Source organism: Euphorbia lathyris, chromosome 1 (genome assembly GCF_963576675.1).
Source record: "Euphorbia lathyris chromosome 1, ddEupLath1.1, whole genome shotgun sequence".
Classification (NCBI taxonomy): domain Eukaryota; kingdom Viridiplantae; phylum Streptophyta; class Magnoliopsida; order Malpighiales; family Euphorbiaceae; genus Euphorbia; species Euphorbia lathyris.
Genome location: NC_088910.1, coordinates 50,690,656 through 50,703,731, shown reverse-complemented (window position 1 = coordinate 50,703,731; position 13,076 = coordinate 50,690,656). Strand labels below are relative to the sequence as shown.

Sequence of the window (13,076 nt, the reverse complement as noted above, 5' to 3'; positions counted from 1 at the left end):
GTATGTAAAAAAACTTTAAATAAGAGAAATCCACCGAAAAAGTATCTGATGAGCCTCAAACCGAAAAATCGGACAAGCTATAAAAAATTACAATAGGTATCTTTTGGAATCAAATTAATAATATTTTGTAGTAATGTTATAATTTTTGTAGAGGAGAACCAAACTAATATTATTCAATGTCGATTGGTACTAGTAATATATCTTGGGTTGGAGTGGGGCTTCATAATTCATACTAAATGCATAGTCCCGTTAAGTGACAGACGGTAAGAGCCGTCCAAAAAGTGATGGAAACCGTTTAATTTTTGATATTTTGATTGCTTTGGACCAACGTCCGCAAGTCGGAACCTAACACAAAAAGCCAAAAGACTTCTTCGTATAAACCGAACCCCATTCCGATCTCTCTCTCTCTCTCTTCTTGTATCCTGTCCGCATATATATGGTCAATATCTGGATTAGAGCCCTTCTCGATAGCTTTTCTTCCGGAAAGTAGTCGCAACAACAATTTTTCTTTTCTATCATATCAAGTTAACACATTAACCAGAGAGAGGAAAGCTCCAGACTTTTCCATAAAAGCTTTATTCCGCATAACCAAAAGTCTTCTTCTGTTTTCTTCTTCCGCATTTACAGGTATCTTTTGATTCCTTCTTTTTCTGTGTGTATAGTTATATAATTTCGTTTTCATTTCTTTTTCTTGTCGTCCTTCGATCTTGATCTCTATCTTTTTAGGGTTTCTATTGATTTAATTGAATGATTTTAATATGTTCTAGCCTTTTGATTTTGGGTGGATTTAGGAATTTGTTTGATGCGGGTATTTAGTTTGGCCGGTGAACTGAAAGATAAATAACTCAATCAGAACGGGTCTTTCTGTCTGTTGTTTGTTTCGTTGCTTTTAATAGTTTACCGGAAAGAAATGATAGTAGTGTAAACAGTTGATTCAATGGCTTAAAGATGTGAGTTTTGAACCGATTACTTCTGTGGTATTTTTTCGAATTTTGATATTCTCTCTAGTTTTTGTCAATTTTCTCAGCTTACAAAAGATGGATGAATTCGTTGACTTTTAGGGATTTACATGTTTTAATTGGCTCTGTTCCCCTTCTTATAACTGGATTGGTTTATGATAGCATGATTCATGAGACGCTCTTTCTTTTTCTTTATCATATTTGGAGAAATTAAAGGAATGTATTTATGGAACTATGAATTAGTATGTTTTATCTGACTACTTTGTATGCTAAGGATGAACGAGTATGTAACTGAGCTCAATATATGTCTTCTCTAAGTCATTGATTCACTTCAGGTTTTAAATGCAATCTTTAACTCCTGCCGTTTATACCCTGTACTGAAGGTCTTAAAAGCTTATGAGTTTCATTGCATGATGTGCTACATATTTGAACTTCAAATGGAGTAACTTAATCTGATGCTGTCTCAGGAATTTCCAATCATTTACCAATGAGCGATCACCTAGTTTTGTGTTCTGATCGACTTATAACACCAGAGACTCTGCAGTCAATGCAAGAAACAAAGGACCTTGAAGCTTCTGGAGAGTGTTCAACCTCTCATAGTGCTGATCAGCCTGCTTGTGTCATTGATATTAAGGGAATTGAGGAACATGATTCATCTGAGACAGAGCCACTTATTCAGACAATGGAGTGTCGCATTTGCCAAGAGGAGGATAGTTTAAATAATTTGGAGGCCCCTTGTGCTTGTAGTGGTAGTTTAAAGGTATTAATATCTGTTACACACTAATTATTCTTCCTCCGCTTATTGTCAATACTTCAGCTTTTATGTGTATTTCAAGCAAAGTCGTACTCAATTTGATATCATTTCTAGGAATCCCTTGTTAATATAATTGATACAATCATTTTTCTATTCAAATAGAATTTTCACATGCACACTTGGAGACATTCATATGGTCATTTGAATTGGTTTTTAGCTTAGTCATTTTCTAACAAAATTGTTGAGCATGACTGTCTCTTGTATATAGAAGCTTGATATTTATCCTATTGTTAAACTAGTAGAAAGTGTGAACTTTTTATTGTAACTACTGAAACATTTGTTTTATCTTATAGTTTGATCACCAATTCTGACAAGTTTTACTCATACAGTTTGCCCACAGGAAATGTGTCCAGCGATGGTGTAACGAGAAAGGAGACATAACTTGTGAGATATGCCATCAGGTATTGTGTTTGACATCTTGTCATTCTCATGTTCCTGTCTATTTGGTTGAGTGTTGAGACGTTATATTATGTATTTGAAAACTCGTCTTAGAAACATGAGGGCTATTATATTTTTTAAACTCCCGAATTCAGCAGTCTGTTGGGAACAGCTAGAGAGTTATCACAGTTGTTTGCTTTTCATCAGGATTACTTTTAAGTCCTGATCAGGCCCTTATGATGTATAAGGTTGTCCGATGAATTCCTGCTTCAATAATTCTCTTAATAGTATTTTGACAGTAATACTATATTTCTAATTATTTGTTTTTCTTTCATATCTTTGAGGTACAATGTATTTCTCAAACTTATTTGTGTCACAAATTCAAGCTTCTCCTGGTTCTTAAATCTCACCTTATTCTTGACTAGCTGACTGTGTTAAAAACTTGTGGTACAAAATATATGGCTGAGCCGAGACTTAAGTTGTTGCCCAGTCTTCAGATGAAACCTTTGGAGCTTTTAAATGAATTTCAGCCATGAATGTTTGACATTGATTTTATTTTATTTCTCAACTTTGTTAAGGTAAATATTAAATAATTTATTAGTCCTTGGGTGTGTATATTACACTAGTTAGTTCCTCCTTTCCTAGAAATACATTATGAAATACTCCCTCCCTCCATTCTCAAATAAATGTCGTTTTAGATAATTGTTTTTGTTCTTTTTTAAGTGTCATTTTCGTTTTTCAATAAAATTTAGTATAATTTTTTGGTCTAAGCATTTAAATTTTATCTTGATTTATGTGTTTTTTAAGCTTTCAAAGTTTTTTCTCCAACCATTATAGGAGAGAGAATTTTTATTTAGTTAATCCATGTATATTTATTAATTTAAGTGCATATTAATTGTGTTCCTTAATTTGTGTGAAAAACTCTAAAACGACACTTATTTGAGAATCGAGGGAGTACATTATAGTGTTCATGAGTTTTGGTTAAATCAACTGCTTAGTCCCTCCACTTGATAAAGGAGGGATTGACTAGTGTAATATGCACAAACTCAGGGATGAATAAATTATTTACCTATTTTATTAAGTAGGCTCTGTGGTTGATATCCAATTATTTTATATTTAGTAGATTTCCTTAGGTACTTGTTAAAGTTAAACATGGAGTTCTTCTGATTAAAGGATTCTGACTTCTGCTAAAATGTCTCTTCTTGACAGCCTTACCAACCTAATTATACTGCCCCACCACCCTCGTCTGATGATTTGACAATTGATATCAGGTAAATTGAAGTTTATGTATGATTGGCTCCTTAATTAGCCCATGTTTGATAGAGGGAAGGAAATGAAGGGAAGGGGAAATGGATGTATAAGGTCCAAAGTCTCCATTTTCGTGCTCCCGGTTTCTTCTCTTTCCAAACAGCGCGTTATTTTCATTTGCCTTTATACTATACTAGAGGATATCCATAATTGTTATCTTACATGTCACATTGCATTCAATTTTTTCTAACTATGCCAAGTTGAGTTTTCATACCTGTTATGTGTTATTAATGTGAACCTATTGTATCTTTACTAATGAAAGAGTTCAATTGTGTTTCTTAGGATCAATAATTATATCTTACAACTGTTAGCTATGAAATTTCTATTACCAACTTTCGTTTTACTTGATTTTGAAACTTGGTATAAATTTTGAATCTTTATCTGCAGTGAGGGCTGGACTATTGCAGGCACTCCATTGGATTTGCACGATCCTCGAATTTTGGCGATGGCAGCAGCAGAGCGTCATTTTCTAGAGGCTGAGTATGATGAGTATGCTGATTCCAGTGCTAGTGGGGCTGCTTTTTGTCGCTCTGCTGCTCTAATTGTAAGCCATTGTTCTCTTTTAGGTCATTAAGCTTTTATAGATTCTGGTACAACCAATATAAACCTCGGTGGTTTATTTCTTTCTTTCCATGTAATATACCCGAATAGAGTGTGATGATATTGCACTTCTAATGCTTGTATGCTGTGAAGTTCTAAAGATATGTACTATATTATTTTTTTTTGACAGTTAATGGCTCTCCTACTCTTGAGGCATGCTATGTCCCTCACTGGAGATGGCGATGAAGATGCTTCAACATTTTTCTCTGTAAGGCATATATGTGAAGTTTCCCTTTTTATTCTTTGAAGATACATCGTAGCAGATCTAATCTAAAAATGTTTACACTTGACAGCTTTTCCTGATACGTGCGGCTGGTTTTCTTCTTCCATGTTACATCATGGCCTGGGCCATCAGTATATTGCAGCGACGAAGGCAAAGACAGGTAAATATTGAGCTTCATCTTTCTATTTTCTTCTCTCTGCTTTTGCATTCTTTAAGTTCTGCTCATCTCGTATTAAATGTCTTTTTTTTTTTTTTTGTTTTTGTTGAATCAGGAAGCAGCAGCACTTGCAGCTACGGAGGTTGCATTCATGCTTCAGGCAGGGCAACGACGGGGCTTGCAATTCACGATAGCTCCTGGACCACCAGTAACTCCTCACCAAGCTGCTGCAACTCCGCAGCAAGAGCCAGTTCAGTGATGAACGTTTATGGAGTGACTGGAAAAAATAAGCTGTTGTCTGTGGTCTGAATCTCTCTCTCTCTCTCTTAAATTGGGTAATTTACAAATTATCTATCTGCACACTTTTATGTACATAAAATAGATGATCGCTCAGCCAGTTCTGTGCTGTTTGAGATAGTTTTATGTGCGAAAGCTGTTGCTCACATATGGATATTCACTGCAACATATTGTTGATTTTTGTTGTCACTTGACACGTTTTTCATGCATGCATTCTGTATTTAATAATTCTTCTGTTGTATAAAAAAATTGAGCTGTTTTACTGCGATTTTATTGGAGTTGAGGGCAAAAAGTATCTTGAGGTCCATAATCATTCTGATTTTGGTGGATCCGAGACCTTATTACATCACAGACCTCTTATAATTTATTTTTGGTTACTTAGGCCTCTGGTTTTTAAAAGAGCGTTATTTGCTTCATCTGTATCTGAAATCGTGTTTTTTTTACAGTCTGAAAGTAAGGGTTTACAGTTTCTCCAGCAACATTATGCATATAAAAAAACTGCTTTTGAATTGTTAAAAATATAAATTTCGAACATAAATGAAGTGAGTAACGTTTTGTTAATCGGATTTTATGCTAAAAGCTGCTTAATATAAAAGACAAAATGCAAATCTTAACTCGAATATTCCCATGTATCTGTTATCGGGAATTTGTATAAATTCAAATTCTTCATGGATAAAAGACAAATTTAAAAAATATGGGAAGATCTGTTAATACATCTTTTTGTATGAGGAGCGCAAAGCAACAATTGAGTGATATATTTTCTTTAGCTTTATTCAACTTTAATTGCAATGTGGAGCTAAAGGAGTCATCCTTCATATCTGCTTAACATTCTTCTTCTTTATATAAGAGTTAATTCCATTTTCATTCATTGACCAAATCATTAGCCACGCTCTTTTCATTTTTCATTTTGTTTTTCTTCTTTATGTAGCTATATTTTTTTTTTTTTTGCTAAATCTATAATTAAGTCTTTGAATTTTTACCTTTTTAAGGATTGAGTCCTTGGTAATTTATTTTTTTTAGATTAAGCCCTTAAACTTTAATTTCTATACACACTCAGCCTCTTAATAACGGTTCCGTTATCTAAACCGTTAGTGAAGAGCTCAAGGCATGTTAAATTAAAAATCAGAGACTAAATCCTTAAAAGCTTAAAAGTTTGAGGGCTTAATCCGTAAAATCTTAATAGTTCACTAGCTTAATCATATATTTGATATTATTTACCTAATAATCTTACTATTTTTAAAACATAATAAATAAATAATTCTTTCATTTTCTTTTAAATTTTAAATACATATATGTTCAACACTTTAAACAATACCATTTGAATTAATTTAATATGGAATTGCACTTCCAAACTAATACATATAAAAAAAAAGTAATAGAAAAATATATCATTAAAATTGGTTATACTAAAGATTTAGTGTGTGAAAATTAAATATCAAACACTCAATCCTTAAAACTTAAAACTTTAAAACTATAAAACTATAAAACTTCAGGAGTTTAATGTGGGAACAAAAGGGTTAGGGGATATATCCTTAAAACCATAAAAATTTAAAGGCCTTAAATATGAGGTTAGCTTATATTAGTATATTATCTATAAACCATTCGAGCAAATCAGACGAATCACTGATTTATCCTATTCTATCTCAGTCGAGGTTTATCATAACATTTGAAAGAAATTTAAAATGAACTCCTGCTTTGAACACTCTTTTCTAGGGTTGTAACCGACCCAGATCAGTTTTGGTCTACTCATATTCGGCTCTTCAGAAAATTAACGAGCTTGAACTCAACATCCTATTCATGAGCTTCACTATGTTCATTTGAAATTTCTTAGAAACAAAACTATATAATTTTGGAATATCCAAAACTAATTTTTACATAAAACTACGTTGTTTTACGCTTCTCTGTTTATAGAAATACTATTATTAGAAAAATAATCGAACAAGCTTGCTCACAAGCGTCTTCATGAACATTATAATCGAGCTTATTCATGAACTTACAATTGAGTTTGCTCGCGAGTTTTCGACCCGAGTTTCACTATGCTAAAAGCTTGATTCATTTATAAATCGAGCCGAACACAATTGAGCTTTTAACGAGCCGAAAAGCCAAGACGCTCATAAGTAGCTCGACTCATTTGCAACCCTATCTTTCTCTTTCGCATCATATCAAGTCTAATTTTTTTCTCAAACGTTTTAGACAAATATATTTATATTCTTAACAGAAGAAATGACAACTTGAAGCAATTTGGCAGTATCGGAGTTGTTAGTTTTTGATTGTTTGGACTGCAAAAAAAAAAAAAAAATAACCATTATGTCTTATTTTTATTTTTTTTTGCTCCTACCCAGGCAAAAAAAAAAAAAAAAAAAGACATAGTTAAGCACCCAGAAGATGAAAATGAAGGATGGGTAGGATGGAGCCACTCATGAATTGCTTTAAGAGCATCTCCAACGGTCTCTTAGTGCCTCTTAATTCATTTTTTATTAATAATTTATTATTGAGGAGTATATCTCCTCACACTATTGGTAAATATAACAACAAATAATAATTTTAATAAAATAATAATGAGTAAATATAAGAAGTATTGTTGGAGATGATATGTCTTAGTCACCCTTAAATTACAGTCAAATATTTATATTATTTTTAGAAAGTGCACTAAGAGTCTCCTGGAAATGCTCTAAGTTGGAAACATTAAGGGCAAAATTTTATAATTTCTTACATTAGAAGGTATATCTAAACTTCCCTACAAACCTTAGAAGAAAATTTGGATGTTATTCCAATAACTTAAAAAACTTCAATGTTTGGCCTATAATAGAAATTTTTAACCAATGGAATTACTATAATAATGGACCCCTGCTTTATTTATATATAGTCCAATAATGAATTTCTGAAAAGAATAACTATGCTGATTCCGTGGTAGGATAAACGTGATCATTTTGTTTTAACAAATGAAGTAATTCTAGGATATAATTCAATTCATAATGAACAATATAAAAGATCCCCTTTAGACGGTTAAATTTCGAAAATGAAGACTATGGATTCAAATTCTTTATGGATAGAGGAGCTAGATGAAGAAAAAGGGATACCCAGAATGGCAAATATGAAGAAACTTAATGGGGTCATTTTTCTTTTCTGTAGGAGAGGCTTAGCCAAATTGGCCAATCCAAAGTAAAGCATAAAGGAAACCCAATTAGCACAAGGAACCAAGACTACTCTTCATTTTAATTTTGAAAATTCATGGAGACTAGAGCTTGGAATTCTAAAGTTATCTTATACCACTAAAGAGGCTACTATTCTCCAACATCTCTACTTTTAATGCCTTTCTTCATATCTACTGTTGTATTCTAAATCAGCCTAAGGTGTTGGACATGCCAGCTTGGTGTGCTGATGTGGACTAAAGATGTTGGTTTGGTAAAAAAGAGCAACCCAAATGATAGGGAAAAAGATACTTATCTTCCCAAGGATATTGTTCCAACTACATCTTTTTGTTCAAACCTGTCAGAGTCTTCTAAAACAGCCTTATATCTATATATATTGCTTCTATTCCATGCTTATCATTGAGCTGAATCTATTACCTTCCCTACATGTTTTTGGGCCCATCCCTTCCTTCCTTCCTATTGCTTTATGCTTCTTTTACCCTTTAATATTCCCATAAAAGGATAAATTACAAGCATATATTAATATTCCTCTGCCTAACATACTACTACTCATTTTGTCATCATTGCCTAAGGGATACATAACATACCTTTGTTTTCTGCAGCACAATACTTACAAACATGGCCTTTTTGCTTCCTAGGGGAATTCCTCTCCTTCTTCTTCTATCTCTTGCCTATTTATCTCTTCAACCACAGACTGTTTCTGCCTTGAAAAGCATTGATCTTGCTCTCAGATTGAAGCAAGAACTATTACCCTTCGGTCAACATTCGCGGATTCTAAAGACGGTTTCCCTCGAGGATTTGCAGGGACTCACTAGTTCTGCTCCTGCACCTTCGATGGTGTTCGATCCTAATCAGTCGAATAAACGAACAGTTCGGAAAGGGTCTGATCCTATCCACAACAGATGTTGACAGTTAAAAGCTGTTATGCAAGTGAAGAGAAGTTTTCATAGCAGAGGATGTGATGGCTTGAGGCTACAACTGATGCAAAAAAGAGATTCATCTCGATTCGAGTTTGTCGGGTTTATCATGTTTTTATTTGTTTTTTTTGCAGCTAAAGACTCTTTCTGAGAGACAGCATCCTCTCTGTGTTATATAGAGTTAGGTCCTCAATTAACCATAGATGAATACATTGAAGAGGGTGATGCTGCCTCTCCTACACCAACAACATATAGTTCTTTTTTTTTTCTCCACAAGAAAAATTTATATGTGCTTTTTCTATCTCAGCTTATTTTATTTTACAATGATATACTTTCATGAAATTTTTTAGCACTGAAGTTTCCCTCTGCATCAAGAACAACCTCATGTTGCACATATATGCACTGTTTCATCTTTCTTTTATCATTCACCATGGATGTGTGAGAAGGATTATCATCCAACAGCTGAGAGAACATGTGTACCATGCCCAATCGAGAAATCCTACAATACTTCCGAAGCAATACACTCAACCAATTATATTGATACCACTTGTACACGTTTATTTCTTAGCACCAATAATCTCTCATGAAGCAACATGCATCTTTTTTTATTGGTCGAGTGTATTCTCCATGCAATAATTGTTTGGTATACGTAATTCGATGCTCAAGAATCATAACCTATAGATCAAGTTAAGTATTTGTGAAATATTTTTCTGGTTTTATATCTATAATGGAAAACAGGGAGGAACAAGCCTTAGCATCTCTATCATCAGACACAACATCTATAGACAAATAAATTTCCTTACAGATGTTCTGAATAAAAAAAGCAGCTAATCTTGTATATTGTCTTGTCCAAAATCCTGCAGAATACCTTTCTCTATATTCTTTTAAGGCCAGAGGTATCTTTAGTCTTCCCTTGCTGTTAGTCATTTTCATTACTGAACTGTAGATCTTTTGTATCTGTTCTTCCTATGAAGTGTGAAATGCACTGAAGACGTCTTGCGCGATACAGCCTGCCAAATCATATCCACAGCATCACCAGGCTGTGATGGATACTGATATTCAAAATGTGTTGTGATTTCCTTTAACTTTTCCCACATTATAGTCCAACTGTCTCGCCCAATACCCCGAAGAAGATTCAGTAGGTACCCATTTTTTATAGCATCAGATGCACGCACAAAAATACTGAATTGCGAGTAGTCTAGAACATCTTCGAACGGTAGCTCAATTTCATCACTTATTATAACAGGAATGCAGTGACTTGCAATGGAGTCAAATAGGCGATTTGAAGAGGGAGTATCACCAGCAATATTCAGGCAGAATTTGGATGAGGCCATCCCTTCCCCTGCCCTGTTGATCCCATTCCCTTGAACAGTTCCGAACATAAAGTGCACATCTTTCTCATCTTTTAGAAGGTAATACAGTTCTTGCCGAACAATTCCTCCCTGCAAGGAAAATGAATGAGACTCAAAATCAGATTGATCAAAATGAACTCAACTTACTACTGAACTTTAGTTAAGAAATGTAATAACAAAAAGTACCAAAAGCAATGCCTAATATAAAGGGTAATGATGGTGACATTAGATCAACTGCAATAACAGCATTAGGTATTGCCTCTGAGGATTTGACACCATGACTCCTATGAATGTCATATCCACTTGACGCCTATCGTAATCATAAACGGCTTTCACTTCCAAATTCATGCGAATATTTGGTCACTTATCCATCTTGAAGACACATGTTCATGCTATCAAAATGGGCACATATTATGGCCAAATTTAAGGATAATCTTTCAATTGAGCCGATGGTAAAATTTATGAAGGATGCTCTTTAACATGACCAAGAACTGAAATATACTGGTGCAGATACTCATTCTAAGATAACAAGCTCTAAAATAGTTTATTGAAAATACGATTCCTCATTTTTTATTGTCATCTGATAGGAAAAACTAGGCTCATTGGCAGCATCTAGAAATCCAGAGATCACCTTATAAAAACTGCAATGTGATAATTGAGCTGCTGATGCATAATATTGACCAACCTAGTTGGTAGTGAATTCCAGTTTCAAGCATACAATTAAACCATTTCGAGAACGGAGGATCAAAATTATAAAGTATTGGTACATCACATGATGAACATTACCAACAGTTAGTGATAAATGAAAAAAGGAAAGAGATACTTACATCCTTCCTATATATTGCTCCTCGGAAAAACAGTAATATGGGGCGCTCGTCAAAAGGAGCTGAGTTGTCACTCGGAATTGTCCTGACAACATGCTTGTAAGGAGCAATTATATCTTTCTCAAGATTTGCAATTTCAATAGGATACCTCCCAAAATCTGCAAGCACAAACATGGCAGAGCCCAACATTTTTCTTGCATCTAACATGCTATTTGGATGATGGGCTACAATCAAATGATCCTTTCCGCCAGACCGCTTCCATTCATTCTGCCGCATCAAGAATTGCACCAATCTGTTCTGCAACATCTTGTTCACACTAATTTTCTCCTTTCCATGAAGCTTAGAATGTCGATTGTAACTCAGAGAAGAGAAGAATGGAACAAAAATAATATCTGCCTGACTTGAATTATACACTCTTAATGCACTGCAAGGTCTCACCACCTTCGGTCTGTTTGATGCTAGAAGATCAAGAGTCAACCAGTACTCCATGCTGTGCTGTAAGTTCAATCCACCTGGGTATACTGGAATATGATTAAGGTTATCGACATTTGGCCATGTTTGATTCACGTTTCCCTTCCAACCCAATAAACCAAAGTGAAACTCAGGAGGTAAGTCATACATATAAACCCTCAAGAGAGCCTGATTAAGCTCACAAGATCTCTTTATGTGCTTTCTACAAGCAGCAACTTCGGAATTTTGACAATTCAGCTCCCTACCTCTTGATGATTTAGCTTCAATTTGAGGTGGTATGGAAGAGAAGAAGTTAGTTTTGACAGGTTCTCTTTTGACATTAGTTTTCAAGTAAACTGATGTAGTATTGAGAAGAATTAGCTTCAAAACTGATTTGGATAGGAAAGAACCACCATTCTCAAATTGAAGAAGGGATATGGAAGAAATTATCAAAAGGAACACAGAAATGGGTATCAAGAAGAAAATAAATCTTGAGGGAAGCCTAGTTTTTTCTGTCATGGATGAATTTGGAAAAGAAACAGTATTCAATTTAGAAAATTAAGCATAAGAACAAGAGAATTACACAAAATGAAGAGAACTGGAGGTACTTCCCCAATTAACAAGAGTTACAGTAAAGGTTCATTGCATATGCCCAACCAAGTCAAATATATCCTAATTTCCAAACTCATCATCACAGAGACCGATTAACTCGGACAAAGGTGGTATCTCAATTCATACCAATTAAAAAAAAGAGATTTCTTTCCACGATTTTGACCATCTTCAAATAGAAGGTAAATCCCAAAATCTCAGCTGGACAGATAAGATTTCAACTTGTCATCTATACCATATTCAACCACCTTACCATTTCAATACCCACCAACCATTTTCACAAGATAAGAAAATTTCACCCTTCTTTCAATGCTTTCACTTTCTCAACTTATTGATCACGATTCTCTTAAAAAGAAGAAAACTTCTTTTGGGCATAAAAGCCAGCACTGTATCTGCAAACTAAGTTGATAAAAAAGAACACTTAAAACATTGCATTTTCTTTCATATACAGAGAGGCGAAGAACACGGAACAAATAAACATAAAGTTTCTATTTTTTGTAAAGAAAAAGAGTAAAATGAAACTTTAATCAGCTGGGTTATGCATTGTAAATAATTAAGTAAACTGGGTCAAGTAGAATTGGAAGAAAGCGTACCTGATGAGCTAGGTTTGAAGACGGACTCCATAGCCAGGAACATCAAGCAGCTTTTCCAGACTGTGCAGCACTGAGTGGGAGGCAAGTCTGAAAAATACAAAAGTCCTTAAACTTTAATAATATTATAACTTCACAATTATTTTATTATTATAGAAATAAAATAAATATAATCTGTTGCAATTCATGACATAAGTACATAGAAAGAGTAGATATAGAATACACTTATCGTGTAAAACTGAATTATTACAATAAATTAATACAAACTTTGCTTTTAGAAGCAACTACTAGCATCTTTGCTTTCCCAGTTTCCTAAAAGTAAATTAACCTTCTTTATTTATTTGAATGGATCTATCAACTAATAATCTATACGTCAAAATTGTATAAAGTGTTTTATTTTAATTGAAAGGATATTTCGTTTTAGAAGCATTCCAAGTAATTACAAC

General features: G+C 34.0%; 2 protein-coding genes across 3 annotated transcripts; one reads left to right on the top strand and one right to left on the bottom strand.

Annotated features, from left to right (window-relative positions):
• The first annotated feature begins 404 nt into the window (after window positions 1-404).
• On the top strand, window positions 405-5,004 carry LOC136232271 (uncharacterized). 2 transcript variants are annotated; one of them, XM_066021334.1, is made up of 8 exons: window positions 405-627; window positions 1,427-1,719; window positions 2,103-2,174; window positions 3,361-3,422; window positions 3,847-4,003; window positions 4,190-4,267; window positions 4,353-4,442; window positions 4,555-5,004. In XM_066021334.1, the coding sequence occupies exons 2-8, from the start codon at window positions 1,447-1,449 to the stop codon at window positions 4,696-4,698; spliced, it is 876 nt and encodes a 291-aa protein (XP_065877406.1). In that variant the 5' UTR covers window positions 405-627; window positions 1,427-1,446; the 3' UTR covers window positions 4,699-5,004. The 2 variants fall into 2 exon arrangements, with proteins under 2 accessions (XP_065877406.1, XP_065877412.1); XM_066021340.1 differs by lacking the exon at window positions 405-627 and adding an exon at window positions 768-950.
• Window positions 5,005-9,463: 4,459 nt separating this feature from the next.
• On the bottom strand, window positions 9,464-12,799 carry LOC136232261 (probable arabinosyltransferase ARAD1). The gene is made up of 3 exons (XM_066021323.1): window positions 12,634-12,799; window positions 10,985-12,439; window positions 9,464-10,247 (listed from the first exon to the last, which is right to left on the bottom strand). Exons 2-3 carry the CDS (start codon window positions 11,948-11,950, stop codon window positions 9,738-9,740), a joined length of 1,476 nt encoding a protein of 491 aa, XP_065877395.1. The 5' UTR covers window positions 11,951-12,439; window positions 12,634-12,799; the 3' UTR covers window positions 9,464-9,737.
• Window positions 12,800-13,076: the final 277 nt, after the last annotated feature.

Bases quoted from the DNA above. Each gene is read 5' to 3' on its own strand.
- LOC136232271 (XM_066021334.1), top strand. From the start codon at position 1,447: ATGAGCGATCACCTAGTTTTGTGTTCTGATCGACTTATAACACCAGAG. The intron at 4,268-4,352 runs GTAAGGCATATA...TACACTTGACAG, and splicing joins ATGCTTCAACATTTTTCTCT to CTTTTCCTGATACGTGCGGC. The intron at 4,443-4,554 runs GTAAATATTGAG...TTGTTGAATCAG, and splicing joins AGCGACGAAGGCAAAGACAG to GAAGCAGCAGCACTTGCAGC.
- LOC136232261 (XM_066021323.1), bottom strand. From the start codon at position 11,950: ATGACAGAAAAAACTAGGCTTCCCTCAAGATTTATTTTCTTCTTGATA. The intron at 10,248-10,984 runs GTAAGTATCTCT...TTTTCCTTGCAG, and splicing joins GAGCAATATATAGGAAGGAT to GGAGGAATTGTTCGGCAAGA.